At 42.2% G+C, this 16,076-nt stretch overlaps 1 protein-coding gene across 1 annotated transcript in view; it reads left to right on the forward strand.

The window, feature by feature from the left end:
* The window catches only part of DHX15 (DEAH-box helicase 15), a 57,428-nt gene that overhangs the window by 8,815 nt on the left and 32,537 nt on the right, over positions 1 to 16,076 (forward strand). Inside the window, exons 2-6 of the mRNA XM_077477700.1 lie at positions 3,915 to 4,248; positions 5,993 to 6,186; positions 12,651 to 12,810; positions 13,814 to 14,032; positions 15,521 to 15,688. Coding sequence (XP_077333826.1) covers positions 3,915 to 4,248; positions 5,993 to 6,186; positions 12,651 to 12,810; positions 13,814 to 14,032; positions 15,521 to 15,688 — 1,075 coding nt within the window. The remainder of the gene's footprint in view (positions 1 to 3,914; positions 4,249 to 5,992; positions 6,187 to 12,650; positions 12,811 to 13,813; positions 14,033 to 15,520; positions 15,689 to 16,076) is intronic.

Consider the following 16,076-nt stretch of genomic DNA (forward strand, 5'->3'; position numbering starts at 1 on the left):
CTGAGCTGTGGGCTGGATCTGTAGTGCCCACAGCGCTGCTCTGTGACAGCCATCCCTCAATACTCTGCCGTAACCCAGCCAATACTACAGTGGGGGAGATTGTGGATATTATGGTGGTGGAATTTTCACAGGTTTTTGCAAATTCAATTATTTGATCCAAAAAAATTGACACGGAAAGGCCTCGTTGAGGGTGGGCTTAGACCTGTGATCCGATCCGTGACTCTGATCCGAGGAACGATCCGATCCGTGAGTTTTTTTTTTTTTTTGATCCGTTGCACCCCTAATGGCAGGGTGGCGACTGGTTAAAGTAGAAAAATAACAAACTTGCTTGCAAGATCGACAGGTGACAATAAAAAAAAATGCAGCCATCGCATCTAAGAATTGGTAAGCTGTAATATGACGTTTTTGATTTTGGATTTAATATTTTAAAACCAATATCTGGATGAGGGCCAAGTCAGCAGATTAGCCAAGAAACATCGGTTGATGGCGGTGTGTTCTAAAAGCCATAACTTGGCTCCTGGGATTTCCTAGAGGCGAATTGCAGTGTTTGTGCCTTTCTCTGGTGATCGACTCCCTCATGGGGTTTGGTAATTATACTGTGACACATAACAGATTACCTGGCATACCTGGGAATAGAGGCATGTTGAGTATTTTTGTCTTCCGATGAGGCACCCCCTCCCATAAAAATGCTTTGCCAGAGTGTCGGCACCACCCATTCACTTCTTTGCACAAAGGTTGGAATGTTTAATAGCTGAAAAAATTTGTCACGGAAAGACCTCGTTGAGGGTGGGCTTAGACCTATGCAAGGGCCACGTATACCTGCATGGGATGCTCGGGTGTTCCATGCATTCCTATTTATGACTGTTGAGATACAGCAGCTGCATGTACACAGCCATGGGGGTTTGTTTGGGGACCCGCACAGATGTCAAACTGGGAGCAGCAGATTTGTCCTTGCAGCTGCTGCGTCTGTCACCATGAATAGGAATATCTGTATGGGGATGTGCAGAACGCTTGTGCATTCCTGTGTGGACAAACGTGGCCCTCGCATGGGTGTTTTCTTAAGTGTGTCCAAGTGCATGAGGGCGAAGAATGAGTTACTAACCTTGTTGAACCCAAAATTCTGGAAAACCACCAGGTTTTTTCCTCCGTTCTTCACAATCTTGATTTGGATGACAGCATGAGGATTGTAAATGGACTGCATTTTACAGCTAATTCATTAAATTGAAGCCTGTGGTATTGAACTTGCAATACCTCCAGGGAGAACACATGGTATAGAAAGGGTTAATCACAGCCTATATCTGTAGCCCTCCAGCTGTTGCAAAACTACAAGTCCCATGAGGCATTGCAAGGCTGACAGTTACAAGCATGACTCCCACTGGCAGAGGCATGATGAGACTTGTAGTTTTGCAACAGCTGGAGGGCCGCCAGTTTGAGATCCCTGCAGTAATCAGTGCATTGCTATAGCGCTGATCACTGTAATAATTTCACTGGTCCCAGAAAAATGTCCAATCTGTCCACCGCAATGTGGCAGCCTCCCTATAAATAGCTGATCAGCTCCATTACTGTTAACAAAATAAATAATAAACATGCCAAAAATCTATCCCCATTTTGTAGATGCTATAACTTTTGTGCAAACCAATCAATATATGCTTATTGCGATTCTTCCCTCCACATAAATACATTTTGTTTTGGTACAACGTTGCATGACCGCGCTAGTAACGTAGTGCCGTATCACAGAAATTGGCCTGGTCTTTAAGGGGGTAAATCCTTCCGGGGCAGAAGTGCATGTAAAAAAAAAAAATCACTTTTCTTTTTTTTTCTTTTTTTATGCTGTCACTTGTCCGTATCCCTGATCGCTGCCACACCAGTTATGATGACACTGTACTGTACTGGTGACAGTATGTTAAAAAAAATAATAAAGGAGTGTGTGTATTTTTTTCATTGTATAAAATTTTTACATTATTTCATAGTTTTTGGCCTCTATACCTTTCCTATAGACTAATTTGGATTATTTTCATCAAAGAAATGTAGTGGAATACATTTTAACCTAAACTTGGGAAGAAAGATTTGCAAAATTTAACCAAAATGAAAGGTTGTCAAGACAGGTATTTTTATTTTGATGCATTAAAGAGGAAGTAAATGCAAAATATATATATATTTTTTTTAAAAGCATACCCTGTAAGGCAAAGGCATAATGAGCTATTATGCATAGCATACTAGCTCATTATGAATAACTTACCTGAGAACGAAGCCCCCAAAGCGGTCCTCTGTCTTCCTCTTCGTCGCTGCCACGGATCCCGGAGCGACTTCCAGGTCTCGCGGCTCCGGCGCTGTGATTCGCCAGAGCCGCAATGACATCACTCATGCGCATGGGAGCCGACACGCATGGCATATCGCCGCGATCTGCGGACTGCCCCAGTGCGCCTGTGCGTCACTGTCTACAGCGGATGCGCTGTAGACAGCGGTGGCTGCCTTCAGGTAAATATCTCCTAAACCGTATAGGTTTAGGAGATATTTCTTGGACCTACAGGTAAGCCTTAATCTAGGCTTACCTGTAGGTCAAAGTTGGTTGTAAGGGTTTACAACCACTTTAAGATAAAAAGCCTTGTATGCATCAGCCCCCCTAATACTTAACTGAGAACATCTCAATCCTGCTATGTTACAGGAGTGTCCTGGCTGCTCGGGACTTTCCCTCCTTATTGGCTGAGAGATCAGCGCAGTGCTGTTTAGCTCCCGCTGCTGTCAATCAGTCAGCCAGCCAATGAGGAGAGAAAAGAGGGACACAGGGAGCTGTGGCTCGGCTCGGGTGCTCCCATAACATGCTGCTTGCTGTGGGGGCACTCAACAGGAGGGAAGGACCAGGAGTGCCGAAGAGGGACCTTTTATAGTCCTTTGGCAAAAATCGGTAATAGGTTTTCTTTGTAAAATTGCAATCTGCACAAGTTGAGATAATGTTGGATTACTTTAGATGCACACAAAATAGAGATGCAGACAAAGTTGGCATCATGCCCAAAAGATTTACAGCTGCTAGTAACTCGTATTTTTTTTCTCTCTGTGGAAGCATGTGTTTCTCACCGGTTGCTTGCCGGCTGAAGACTAAACTCCATGGAATGGCTTCAATGCCTGTCCATCCCTAGAGTAAAGAAATCCCCATAATTTATTAGTTTCCTAGAATATTGCTGATGAATTGGCATATTTGTCAGTCATGCTCCTTTCACACCACCAGACCGAACGGGTCTGCCTTTTTGTATTTTAGGCGGACCAGATCGGACCACCTAATCTCTATGGAGCAGCGGACACATGTCTGCTGACACCTTCCAGCATCCACTCTGGTCCACTAAAAACAAATGGATGGGAATACATTCCCCATTGGCTAACAGTCAGATGTAAATGGACAGGCAGTCCGTTTCCATCCGACTGCCTCATAGAGAACAGTGGGCTGTGTCCGCTCTGCATGGCCAGGATCACGGAGAGATCCCTGCTGAGCAGGAGGATCTGCTTGATGGCCTTCACCCCGCCTGAAAGTGGCCTAACACTGGGTTGGTCCCTCTCACACACGTGGACCATTCGTTCATCGGTTCAGTCACGTTTTTTTTCAAAGGAAAAAAAAAATGGATGAAGTTTGTCCGTTTTTTTTTTCAACCATCCATTGACCGATGGACAAACTGATGACAAAAGAGCTGTTGCTTGCAAACTGGTTGAAGTTGTCAGATTGTATTTGTAAGAGGTGGTTTAACTCTTTGCTTACCTTTCTCTATGGAGGCACCAGCTTTTAATAAAAAAAAAAAAAAACGCTATAACTCGCTGTTGTGTTGATGCTCTGGAATCTCATCTTTACTCTGCCTGCTATGGCATATGTTGGTCACTTGATCTTTTCTTTTCAATAAATATTTTTTTTTCTCCTCTTATTTTAGGAAGGACAGAGATCGGGAGAGAGATGACAGATCAAAGGATCGAGATCGGGACAGGGATAGAGATCGTGAAAGGGATAGGGACAAGGATAAGGATTCACGTAGCGCAATAAATACCCCATTTATAGCCGGTGGTGTCCCAACTGTAAAGCCAGCGGCGCTTCCTCAAGGCATCAATCCATTCACCAACCTGCCCCACACACCGCGGTACTATGAGATCTTAAAAAAACGTCTTCAGTTGCCAGTCTGGGAGTACAAGGAGCGTTTTACAGATATTCTTACCAGAAACCAGAGCTTTGTTTTAGTTGGAGAGACTGGTTCTGGGAAAACTACACAGGTATATACTGCTTTGTGGAGAAATGCTGACGCTTAAAGTATATCTAAAACCTGGAACAATTCTTTAGCTGAGGTGACTGCGTTTTGCTTTCTTTACGGCTAAGGACATTTAGCTCAGTAGACCATAGGCCCATCTTAGCTGTAATCCACTGGATGGCCTGTATATTTTTCATAAATCTTTTTAGGGTCACAGCACAGGTCGGTCCTAGACTTTTAAGAACTGAGGTAATTTTCAATATACTTTATCACTACAGTATCGAAAGGAGGCCTGTCTCTGATTTATATTTTGACAGCAGGGTTCTAGTATCTGAGTGTGTTCTCACGGTTTACCAGTCTAGTCATCCAAATTGCACTTTCCAAGTGTAATGTTTCATCTTGGTCTCTGAGATGCTTGACCATTCTGAATAATCAAATAACTTTCATACTGTATATTGCACAAATATAAACTTTCTGCAAAAGCCTGATTACACAGGAAGAAGATGGTAGACCCCACACATGCCAACTTTATAGTAGAACTATAGGCAATACTTTATTTTGGATACTGTAAGGGATGGTATAACCCCTGTATTTTTTTTTTTTTTCTTTTTACCATTTGTGTCTTGGGGAGATTTCTCCACTTCTTGTCCTGTCTTATAACCAAAACAGGAAGTGAGGAAATAACTGCAAAATAAGGTTCAATTTGGTCACCAGATCTAGTGTCCCCATTGAAAGATTTTCCCTTTTTATTACTGTTCTGGTGACAACCAAAAATGTGGGATTTTATTAAATTTTTGATAGTTGTAAACAAGACAGAGGGTGAATCTCCCTAAAACCCCTATCACACTGGGATGGTTTTCCGGCGCTTTAGCGCTGGAAATGGCCTTTAAGCTCCGGAAAATCGCCTTCCATTCATTCCAGTGTGACTTTTCACACTGGGACGGTGCAGTTGCGGGACGTTCCGAAAAGTCATGCATACAGCAGCATCTTCAGGGTGGGTTGGAGCGCTGTATTTAGCGCTCCCAAAATACCCCACCATTGAAATGAATGGGCAGGGCTTACAAAATGCCTGGAAAGTGCTGCAAAACTGGAGTTTTTAACCCGGGGGGGGGGGGGTTAAAGCGCCCTGCTAGCAGCCAAAAAGCGCAGTTAAAACCAGCTGCGCTTTAGCGCTAAGGTTGGCTTTCAGTTTGCCAGCAGTCTAACTGGGGCACAGATGGCAATAAAAGGACAGTTGTTCTCCACTCTATCCAAAACTAAAAAATATATAATAAATGTGTTTTGTCTTTAGTTATACTTTAATTATAGAACATGGGAGAGTTTATTCACTAACACCAATAAACCTCTATCTCATTGGATAGGCTTAGTGGGTGGTAATTCAACTTTGATCTCAATGGTATATGAGATCTGCAGGGAAATCATTGTCCTATCTAAGGGGTCTCATCTGTGGGGGTTGTATTATCGGCGCATGTTCCATCCAAACTGAAGAGCAGGGAAATGCCTGACCAGACATATCAGGAGCAAGGTTCCCACAACCCTGTAACTTTAATGGTGGCAGCTTGAGCACTAGAGTGTGGGTATTTCCTTTGCCCAGATTAGGTTGTTTTTGTGGTGATTCACCAGCATGCTGGTCAATTTGACGATTGACAGCCACACCTTGCTAATCGTTTTTTTGAAAACTTAAATTAAAGGGATTACAAAAATGTGTGACAATGGGTACTTAAGAATGGCTGAATTTTAAAAAGGTGAAATCACTTTGTGCATTATAGATTCCCCAGTGGTGTGTTGATTACATGCGATCTTTGCCTGGGCCCAAGAGAGGTGTTGCATGTACCCAGCCTAGAAGAGTAGCCGCAATGAGTGTGGCGCAGAGAGTCGCTGATGAAATGGATGTCATGCTGGGCCAGGAAGTAGGTTATTCTATTCGATTTGAAGATTGCAGTAGTGCAAAAACTATCCTGAAGTAAGTAAACCTCTTTTGAGCTGCATTGGTCTCTCCCTTCTCACTATAGTTGTAAACATGTAAAATTACATTATATAATGCTGACTGAACAAAACTCTAAGGCTACTACCAAAAATTTTATTTTTACACACACAGGTTTTCAATCAAACTTTTAAACGTTTTATCTTTGTGGCATGCTTTTTAACGCAATATAGATTTATCTGTGCACAGGGGTAGGGGTATAATGCCATCTGCAACCAGCAAAGTTTGTCCACAAGCTTCTTTGATTGGCTGTCATGTTCTGATCGATAGTTTTTCTGATTGTTAGTCTGAGGTGCAGCTGTCGGCTGTGCACTCCTGGTTCTTGGCTAAATCTTTAATGTTCTCATAAAGTTCACCCTAAAGTGTAACTTCCGCTCATCGTAACCCCCCCCCCCCCCCTTTGGTGTCACAGTTGACACCTTTTCAGAGGGGAGGGGGTGCAGATACCCAAGACAGGTATTTGCACCCACTTCCGGGCATAGACTCCCATGGGAGTCTATTCCTCTTCCTGTCTCGCCGTGCTGTCGGGCTGGGACACACACGGGTCCCAGAGACAGCGCGGACCATTCCCATTGCAACGCTTCACTTCCTGATTCCCTCACTGAGAATGGTGGCAGCAGCAGCCGAGCGATCGATCGGTCTCGGCTGCCGGCATCGCTGGACCCCGGGACAGGTGAGTGTCCATTTATTAAAAGTCAGCAGCTGTAGTATTTATAGCTGCTGGCTTTTAATATTTTTTTTTTTTTGTAGGTGGAAACCCTCTTTAACATGGGTAACTGTGCCTGAGAATGTTAATATACAGATTGTAGGGGGATTACATATCTGTAATCAAGGACCACCAGGAATCTTTTTCCAACAGTACCATCACAGATGGCTGCCAGTTTAAATAACCATAGCATACACATTTTTGTGGGACATAGAATCGTGCTGTCAGGTTATACTGCCACAGACAGGAGGATTGGACAAGGACAAACGTACTGTAGGCCAGCCCAGGTTAATTGACCTTGGCTCACTCCCAATAGTTTTGGGAACATTAACTCTATTCTCTGATGGCACTAATGCTGGAATCCATTGACCCTGTGATGTATAGTTTCTATCTCATTTAAATCTATTACCTCTGTTGGGTGAGGCAAAGTCCTCTTTTCTTTTTGTCAGGGACATCTACTGCAGTCATACAAGACTGGCCTACAGATACAATTTATCTTCCTGATGCCTTAGAACAGACCGGTCACTATAACCCTCATTGGCTCTCGAGTCTTCAAAGCCTTTGATAAAACTGTGTTGATACACTAAAGTCTCCTGTCATCTCAGATTTAAGAGGTCGTGCAAGTTCTGATGCAGTGATTGATGACTTGCACACCACTTTGCATTTGCTGTTTCCAGCCTTGAGCTTCTGCAGCTGCAAATACCTTTTTACTACACCTACTATTCGAGGTATTCCTCTATGCACACTGGAAACCCCTACAGGGACTTGGACCTCACCTGAGGTGTGTTGGAACAGTTACACTTTGAAACTAGTGGTTTGTATACAGTGTCTGCCAGTTACCCACATTAACAGGAAAGCTACTAGACCAGTAGAGAGGATACTTTTATGGATTGACCAGCATTTGCAATCCCTTCTTAAATCCTTTTATTTTTAAAAAGAGTGGGACTTTTAACTGCTTCAGCCCCAAAAGATTTTACCCCCTTTCTGACCAGAGCACTTTTTTTGATTCGGCACTGCGCCGCTTTAACTGACAATTGTGCGGCCGTGCGATGCTACACCAAAACAAAATTGACTTCCTTTTTTTTTTCCTTCCCACAAATAGAGCTTTCTTTTGGTAGTATTTGGTCACCTCCGTGTTTTATTTTTTTTTTTATTTTTTTTTTTTTTTACACTATATATAAACAAAAAAAGCAATATTTTTTGCTATAATAATTATCCCCCAAAAATATAGAAATCAAAAAACTTTATTTTTTTTTTAATCAGTTTAGGCCGCTATGTGTTCTACATATTTTTGGTAAAATATTTTTTTTATATCGCAATAAGCGTATATTGATTGGTTTTCACAAATTTATAGCGTTTACAAAATAGAGGGTAGTTTTATGGCATTTTTATTTTTATTTTTTATCGGTAATGGAGATCTGCAATTCCTTCTTCTTCTTTTTTTTTTTTTTTTTTTTTTTTTATCGTGACTGCGACATTATGGCAGACACGTTGGGCACTTTTGATATTTTTTGGGACCATTGTCATTACAGCGATCAATAGATAAATAGCCATTGATTACTGTATAAATGACACTGGCATGGAAGGGGTTTAACACTAGGGGGTGATCAAGGGGTTAAGTGTGTCCCAGGGAGTGATTCTAACTGGGGGGAGGGGGGGGGGGGTGGGCTACCACTGAAATGATAGCGATCACTGCTCCCGATGACAGGGAACAGGAGAACCCTGTCATGTTACTAGGCCGAACTGGGAAATGCCTTGTTTACATAGGCATCTCCCCATTCTGCGTCTCTGTGACATGATCGCGGGACACCGCCAGGCAGCGAGTTCCGTGGTCATGCTGTACATGGCGGGAGCGTGCCCGCTAGCCCCGCAAATTAAAGGGATCGCACAGGTACGCCCATTTGCCTACCGCTGTCATTGTGCCAATGTATATCGGCATGCAGCGGTCAGAATGTGGTTAAATAAGGGATGTCCATGCTATAAACCATGCATTAATGTTTTTTATTCAATCACATATTCACATAAAATTATCTAAAATGCATAATATATATGTTCTGAATGGGTAAGACAACCATATGCAAATAGACTGACAAAATTACAGATACACCTATTCAAAAATGGCATAATATGGATAATACATAAATTGTACACATGATCCATTGAATGTAAAGATTAATCAAACTGGTCTGTGCGCCCTATAAACTCTACGTGTTTCATGTCTCACAACCATTTATCAGGAGTTGGATGCAAAGGTAGGCTATACATGAATATCAAAAATGTCTTATTGAATCATACCCTAAAGCAGGGGTGCCCAACCAGTGGCCCGCGACGACCTGTTCTGGGATGGCAAGCCTAGATCGTGCCAACCCGCCATTCCAGGGCATCAGTTATTTGAATTAAGCTGGGCAGTAGAGGAAGCATGGCTGTGGAGAGATCTGAGTCACATAAGCCGATGCTTCCGTCACAGGCAAAGTGATACCAAATGCACTCTGCCTGGGACAGGAACAGCCGACAATTCTTAAATGGAAGACTGTTTATTGAAGGTACGTTACTAAAATCACATTGTATATATGGGAATATCTGTTCTGCAATGGTTACTGAGCTGCTTTCAAACTGATCCAGCGCTGTTACCAGCACAGTCATAGACTTCTGTTATTACCTGCGAGTTTGGTGCACTTTCAGAAAGTGCACCACACCTTCCGGATATAATAGAAGTCTATGGCAAAGTGCAACTTATCTGCAGGAAAGCCACAGGTGCACTGCGCTGCACCTGCAGTGTGGGTGAACCTTAGCGCATCAGTGTGAAAGCAGCCTCGGGCCCCTTTCACACGATCAGTCCGATCCAATCAGACCCTCCATTCACCTCTATGGAGAAGCAGATGTAAATGGACTTGTGTCTGTTTACACCCACCTAAATCCGATCCCCCCCAAAAAAACAGAAGGGCAACCGTGCCCTTCCATCTGGGCAGATCAGATAAGAGGGCCCATAGAGTAGAGCGGGCTGTGTCCGCTCTGCATATGCGGAGTGGACACGAACCTGTCATCTGCCCGCTCCATTCATTGCGACCCACGACTGGTTACCAAGTCACTTAAGTGGCCCTCACTCTTCAAAAGGTTGGGCACCCCTGCCCTAAAGAGAGGAACCAATAAGGAGCAAATGATAGTACTTGCACACGGGCTCCAAAGCTGTACCCAGCCTGCTAACCACTTAAGGACTGAACCTCTTTCTGAGATTTAACTTAAAACCTTTTTTTTTTTTTTAATTTTTTTTTTTTTTTTTTTTTTTTAATAAAAAATAAGACAACAGTAAAGTTAGCCCAGTTTTTTTATTTTCGTGAAAGAATGTTATGCCGCGTAAATTGATACCCAACATGTCACACTTCAAAATTGTGCCCGCTCGTGGAATGGCAACAAACTTTTACCCTTAATCTCCATAAGCAACGTTTAAAAAAATTCTACAGGTTGCATATTTCGAGTTAGAGGAGTTCTAGGGCTAGAATTATTGCTCTCGCCAGCGATCGCAGCGATACCTCACGTGTGGTTTGAACACCATTTTCATATGTGGGCGCTGCTCATGTATGCATTCGCTTGTGCATGTAAGCTCAGCAGAACGGGGTGCGTTAAAAATATATATTTATTTTTTCACTGTTCTTTTAAAAAAAAAAAAAAAAGTGTCTTTTTATTCCTATTACAAGAAATTTAAACATTGTAATTGGAAAGAAAGTATGACAGGACCTCTTAAATATGAGATGTGGGGTCAGAAAGACTACTGCCACCGATAAAAGTGATCTTGCAGCAAATCTGCCACAAAGACTACTTTTATCGGAAACCGGACCGCTCACTGAAGAGGATACCAGGGTTATAATGGTAGCTAGCTGCTGCCATAAGAGCGTTCTCCCCCTTCAAAGTGCTGATGTATATCGGCGTGAGCCAGTCCGGAAGTGGTTAAATGGGAAGCACGAGGGCCCCAGACAAAATAGTCCAGGGCTGAGGCAGGACCCAGCCCCATTTGGGGAAAAGCAGCCAGGTATGCACCACGACAGTCTGTGTGCTGTGCGGATTGTGAGCATGTGGCAACCACATAAATGTTTTGATGAAAACAAAAAAAGATAATGTGAATTGCATGAAAAAGAAAAATGGGCAATGGAGTTGGGGATTATCTCCATGGGGACTTGCATGTGTGGTGAGATTAAGTGGGCAGTGAGGAGATGCCTGTCTGGTGCTGGTTGTGTGTGGAATGGCCCACCAGTGAACTCCGTCTGCATATATACCCCAAATATGACGTTGGCAAGGACCCACCCTCAGGCTCTGATGGAGAGACTGGGAGGCAAAGGAAAGGAATCACACCCATCCAGTCTCCGGCGTCAGGTGGAATAGTACTACCTTGCAATATGGCATCAAATGACACCACAGACTGGGTGGGCATGATCCCTCGTCTGTGTGGAATAGCCCACCATCCATGCCAATCACCAGTTAGGCATCTCCTCGTGGCCCACATCTATGCTTTTTTTTTTCAGCCTCTGCATATTTGGAAAGGGTCAGGGACTTTCTTGCGCTAAAAAAACCTTTAATATACGTCAATGGAGAAGCTGCAGAAAAGCATGTAATGGGTTTTTGCTGCAATTTGTGTTTTTTAATCTGCCCAACAACAAATTGGCCAAAAGAAATGCAAAAACAAATCGCTGTAAAATCACGTGCGCAAAAATCAAAACGCACTGCAGAAACAGATCAAAAGCAAACCGCATAGGTGTGTACTGAGCCTTTTGGTGGCCACACCGATAAATTTTCAGACTTGAATATTCAGACGAAAAATCTTTGTACATTCGCTGAATGAAAGAATGTTTGAAATTTTCACTTGTTTTCAACATTCTGTTTTTAAAATGTCTTTTCTGAATGAAAAATCTGTCTGAAAATTCCTTTGACCGGGAAGTTTTCCACTTCTAAGTTTTCCCGTCACTGGTTGAAAATGAATATTGATTTGACCCCACTGATTAGAATATCGAACGAACGTTGTTAAAATTACATTTTATTTTTTGAGGGAAGACTGTTACATTTTTTTATTTATCTCCTGATTCTGATGATTTTTACCAGATTCATCCTTTAATAGTATATACAGTATATCTCTTCTAATAGTATATGCAGTATCTCTTCTGTTATTCTCAGTGGATTAGATATTTTGCTCCTTAACCATATAGTTGGTCATTTATATTTACCACTGTATAGAGATATTTAAGAATAAATTGCGTTTTTTTTTTTTTTTAAACTTTGCATATTAACTACATTTTATATACCACACTTTTTTTTAAGGTTATTAACAGATTAATCAAAACAATCGGCCAACGAATCGATTATGGAAATTGTTAGTTGCCCTAATCCTGACAATATGATTCCTATGTTCTTCAATGGACTCCAAAGAAAAGGATTTAAACCTATTTTATTTGGATAATCATGTGATATGAAACTTTTGTAAATGGCCCATCTCATGCTGTTGTGTTAACTTGCTAAGATGGCAGCAGGTTTTTCTCTGTAGAAGGAAGCCTGTGCACATGCGAACAGTGTACAAAATATACAAAGTTTTAGGGGTGAATGAATGAATGAAATACTTATATAGCGCACAATGCGAACTGAATCGCCTCTAGGGGTGAGAATTTTAATTGAGGCATTAGAACTGTAAAGCAGCAGGGCTACCTACCGTCTGTGCATACCTGTTGTCTCATGTGGCTTTCTTTTTTGCCAGGTACATGACTGATGGTATGTTACTTCGAGAGGCTATGAATGACCCATTGTTGGAAAGATATGGTGTAGTTATTCTGGACGAAGCTCACGAGAGGACGTTGGCCACTGATATTTTAATGGGAGTGTTAAAAGAGGTTGTACGGCAGAGGAATGATTTAAAGGTAAGTCTGTCCATTTTGTTAAAAAAAAAAAAATAAATATTCAATAGAATTTGGAGCATGATGCCTACAAAGTCTATAAGATCACTTACCAATTGGTCAGCTGTGACTGCCCACTCTGAACATTCCCCAAGTTGCATTTGTGTACTTATTTAAATCCTAGAGCCTAATGCAGCAGCCTTTCCCATGAGAAATATGAATGTTTTGGTAAAAGTTGGCTTCAATGTCTAGAGCTCTTATTGCCTCAGTGCTTGCCCATGTCTTTGAGTACTCATGTAATGAGTAGGCTGGTCAAGCCGAGCATCAGGAGTTGCCGCCTTTGCATAGTCAACCTTTTTTAAATTCCCCGTTCCCAACAGTTTCTATGCTGAAAGGTTAATATCGTGGGTGCAGTGCGGTAATCTCACCCGGTGGTGTTTTTGCTCAAGTCAGCCTTCCCATCATACAGTATTGGGGAAACATGTCTCTGCTGCTATGTTTGCTTGCAACGTGAAACTTCAGTTCTTTCTGCTGCCCACCTACAGTTATTTTGTAGATCTCCATTTGATCAGATTGTTCTCCGGGCCACAGCAGCCAGAAACAAGTGAGAAAATGCTGCTTGCTTCTGACTTCTTTGAGTGCAGGGATGATCAGTGCACAGTTGTTCACTGATCATCCTCTGCTCTCCCTGCAGACACCCAACACGACCATCCCAGGTGCCCAGGAGGGGCAGTGGAGCCCAGGATACATGGCGGGGTCTGCGTAACTTCCATCATGTGTGTAATTGATCTGCCTGAATAACTTCCATTAGAAAGTAGACAGTCTGCTCAAGAGATGCAGATACTCCCAGGAGTTGGTTTACAGTGCTGTGCTGCTTCAGACGTATTGCATCTTTTTGTTAATTTTGCATTTTACTTGCATCAAAAATGTTTTAATGTATTTTTTAAGCTTGGTAACCCTGCATTTGTAGTGCTACAGGCAAAAGATCTCACAGTGAAAATGACCTTTCCTTTCATGTTTGATTTAGGTTATAGTCATGAGTGCCACACTTGATGCAGGCAAATTCCAAGTGTATTTTGATAGCTGCCCTCTCCTGACTATTCCTGGCCGCACACATCCTGTAGAAATCTTCTATACTCCAGAGCCAGAGAGAGACTACCTGGAAGCTGCTATCCGCACAGTAATCCAGATTCACATGTGTGAAGAGGAAGAAGGAGATCTACTTCTGTTTCTCACAGGCCAAGAGGTTTGTACCATGCCAGGCCTGACTGGCATGACTTTTTTTTTCTATTTTTTTACTGTGTTGTGTGTTTATTTTTTTTTAATTTTTTTTCTTCTTTCTTGCTTTCTTGCTTTCTTGCTTTCTTGCTTTCTTGCTTTCTTTCTTGCTTTCTTTCTTTCTTTCTTGCTTTCTTTCTTGCTTTCTTTCTTTCTTTCTTGCTTTCTTTCTTTCTTGCTTTCTTTCTTGCATATGTCAGGTACATTGCTCAGAGATCTTTATCCAACATGTTAGCCTTTCTTCCTCTCTATAACATCCTGACAGTTTTGAAGGGAATGTTGACCCAAAACTGATTGCTCTGTTTTAGTTGATCTTGGCAATCGCTTGCTAGGCACTTTACACTTGCGTATGGCTTTCTTATATAAGAATATTTTAATTGACATGATGCTTTTCCATTTGAAAACATTGTAGATTTTACTTTTACACAACGTTCTAACTTTTTTGGGATTGCACAGAATTGGTGTGTAGGCACACATCTCTTTTGTATATTTGCAGAATATGCTGCACTTACAAATAAACATTTTTTTGAGTGTGTGTGTGTGTGTGTGTGTGTGTTTTTTTTTTTTTTGTTTTTTTTAGCCAGCTGTTTTGAATTGGGTGAAGGTTGTAGCACAGGATCGTTTGTACAGTTTGTAGAGTGACAGTGCTAACCAATATAAAATATGAAGAAAACTTGAAGTCTGACTTTGTCCATTCATTGTCTACCTTGCTCGCACCTACAGGGGTCTATACTTTGCAGCCTGCCTCATGCTTCTTCCTGCTGCAGGAATCACATCTAAGTTCCAGTGTTGCCATTTTTTGGAGCGTAGATCAGGGCGACGTCCTTGTGCTTGAAATCTTTCATGCATGGCTATTGGCTGTTCAGTCCCAAGCAGTCACTTAGGGAAGATCTTGTGTGTTCACATCTGGATGCCCCACACTGACAGGGTGGTGAAGGAGCTGGGTGGGATAATTGGGCCACATTCACACGAGGCAGGTTTCTTTGTGCCCCATGCAGGGCTGTCTTTTACTGGCCTATATGAGATGCGGGTCCCCGAATGCACACGGTGAGTTGGGGGACATTCACTCGCATGTCATGTAGGGACACATCAGCTTTTTCTGTGCAGCTGCATGTCCCAATAGTCTAAAATGGGACACTGGCAAGAAGGGGGCACAGGGAAAATCACCCTTTTGTGAAGGGGACCTTATTGTACATGCATTTAGGGGGGCAGTGCTAATGGGAAGACTGCCATTGCTGATCTTTCTTCAGTGGTTTGAGTTGCTTGCTTATAATTGGCATAACAGCTGGGCCTATCTAGCATTTTGTGAAGGAGTTTAGTAATGACCACTTGTTTTTTCTCCCACTGCAAGGGTTATTTACAGAGTAAATCATACACTGGCAGCTTTTATTCTGTTTTCTGTTGCATTGTTTGCAGATTTACAGATGTGTGTTTGTCTCTTGCTTTTGTTTTGTAGGAGATTGATGAAGCTTGCAAAAGGATTAAACGTGAGATCGATGACTTAGGTCCTGAAGTTGGCGACATAAAGATCATCCCATTATATTCAACCCTCCCACCCCAACAGCAGCAGAGAATATTTGAGCCCCCTCCACCCAAGAAAGCAAGTGGTGCAATAGGAAGGAAAGTAAGTATAAATTTAGCTAGAATAGAATGCTCTTCTGATTTTCATTAGTTGAAATACCTTACGCACTGTGAGGCATGTGTGGTATGCCTCTTTGAAGGCAGAACTGAGTGCTGAACAATATATCCAAAACTGTAATGGTAAAAGCAGTGAGTTGTTCTCTGAACTATTACAGCCCTGGAGCTAGCATGTTTGATGGGTAGACAGAATTGTGGTGTTGAGGCACAATTCTTCAAGGAGAAAACTAGGTATGGTTTAGAGGCAGTAATATCGGGACTAGTCGTTTCAAAATTTCTATTTGGGCACTTACCTGTTATGCCTTTTTATATATAAACGGGTCTTGTCACTTTCCATTTCCTATTAGTAAACCCTGCATATTAAAAGCAGTTTA

Source organism: Lithobates pipiens, unplaced genomic scaffold (genome assembly GCF_037356315.1).
Source record: "Lithobates pipiens isolate NorthernLeopardFrog02 unplaced genomic scaffold, aLitPip1_a1.2 Scaffold_13, whole genome shotgun sequence".
Lineage (NCBI taxonomy): Eukaryota > Metazoa > Chordata > Amphibia > Anura > Ranidae > Lithobates > Lithobates pipiens.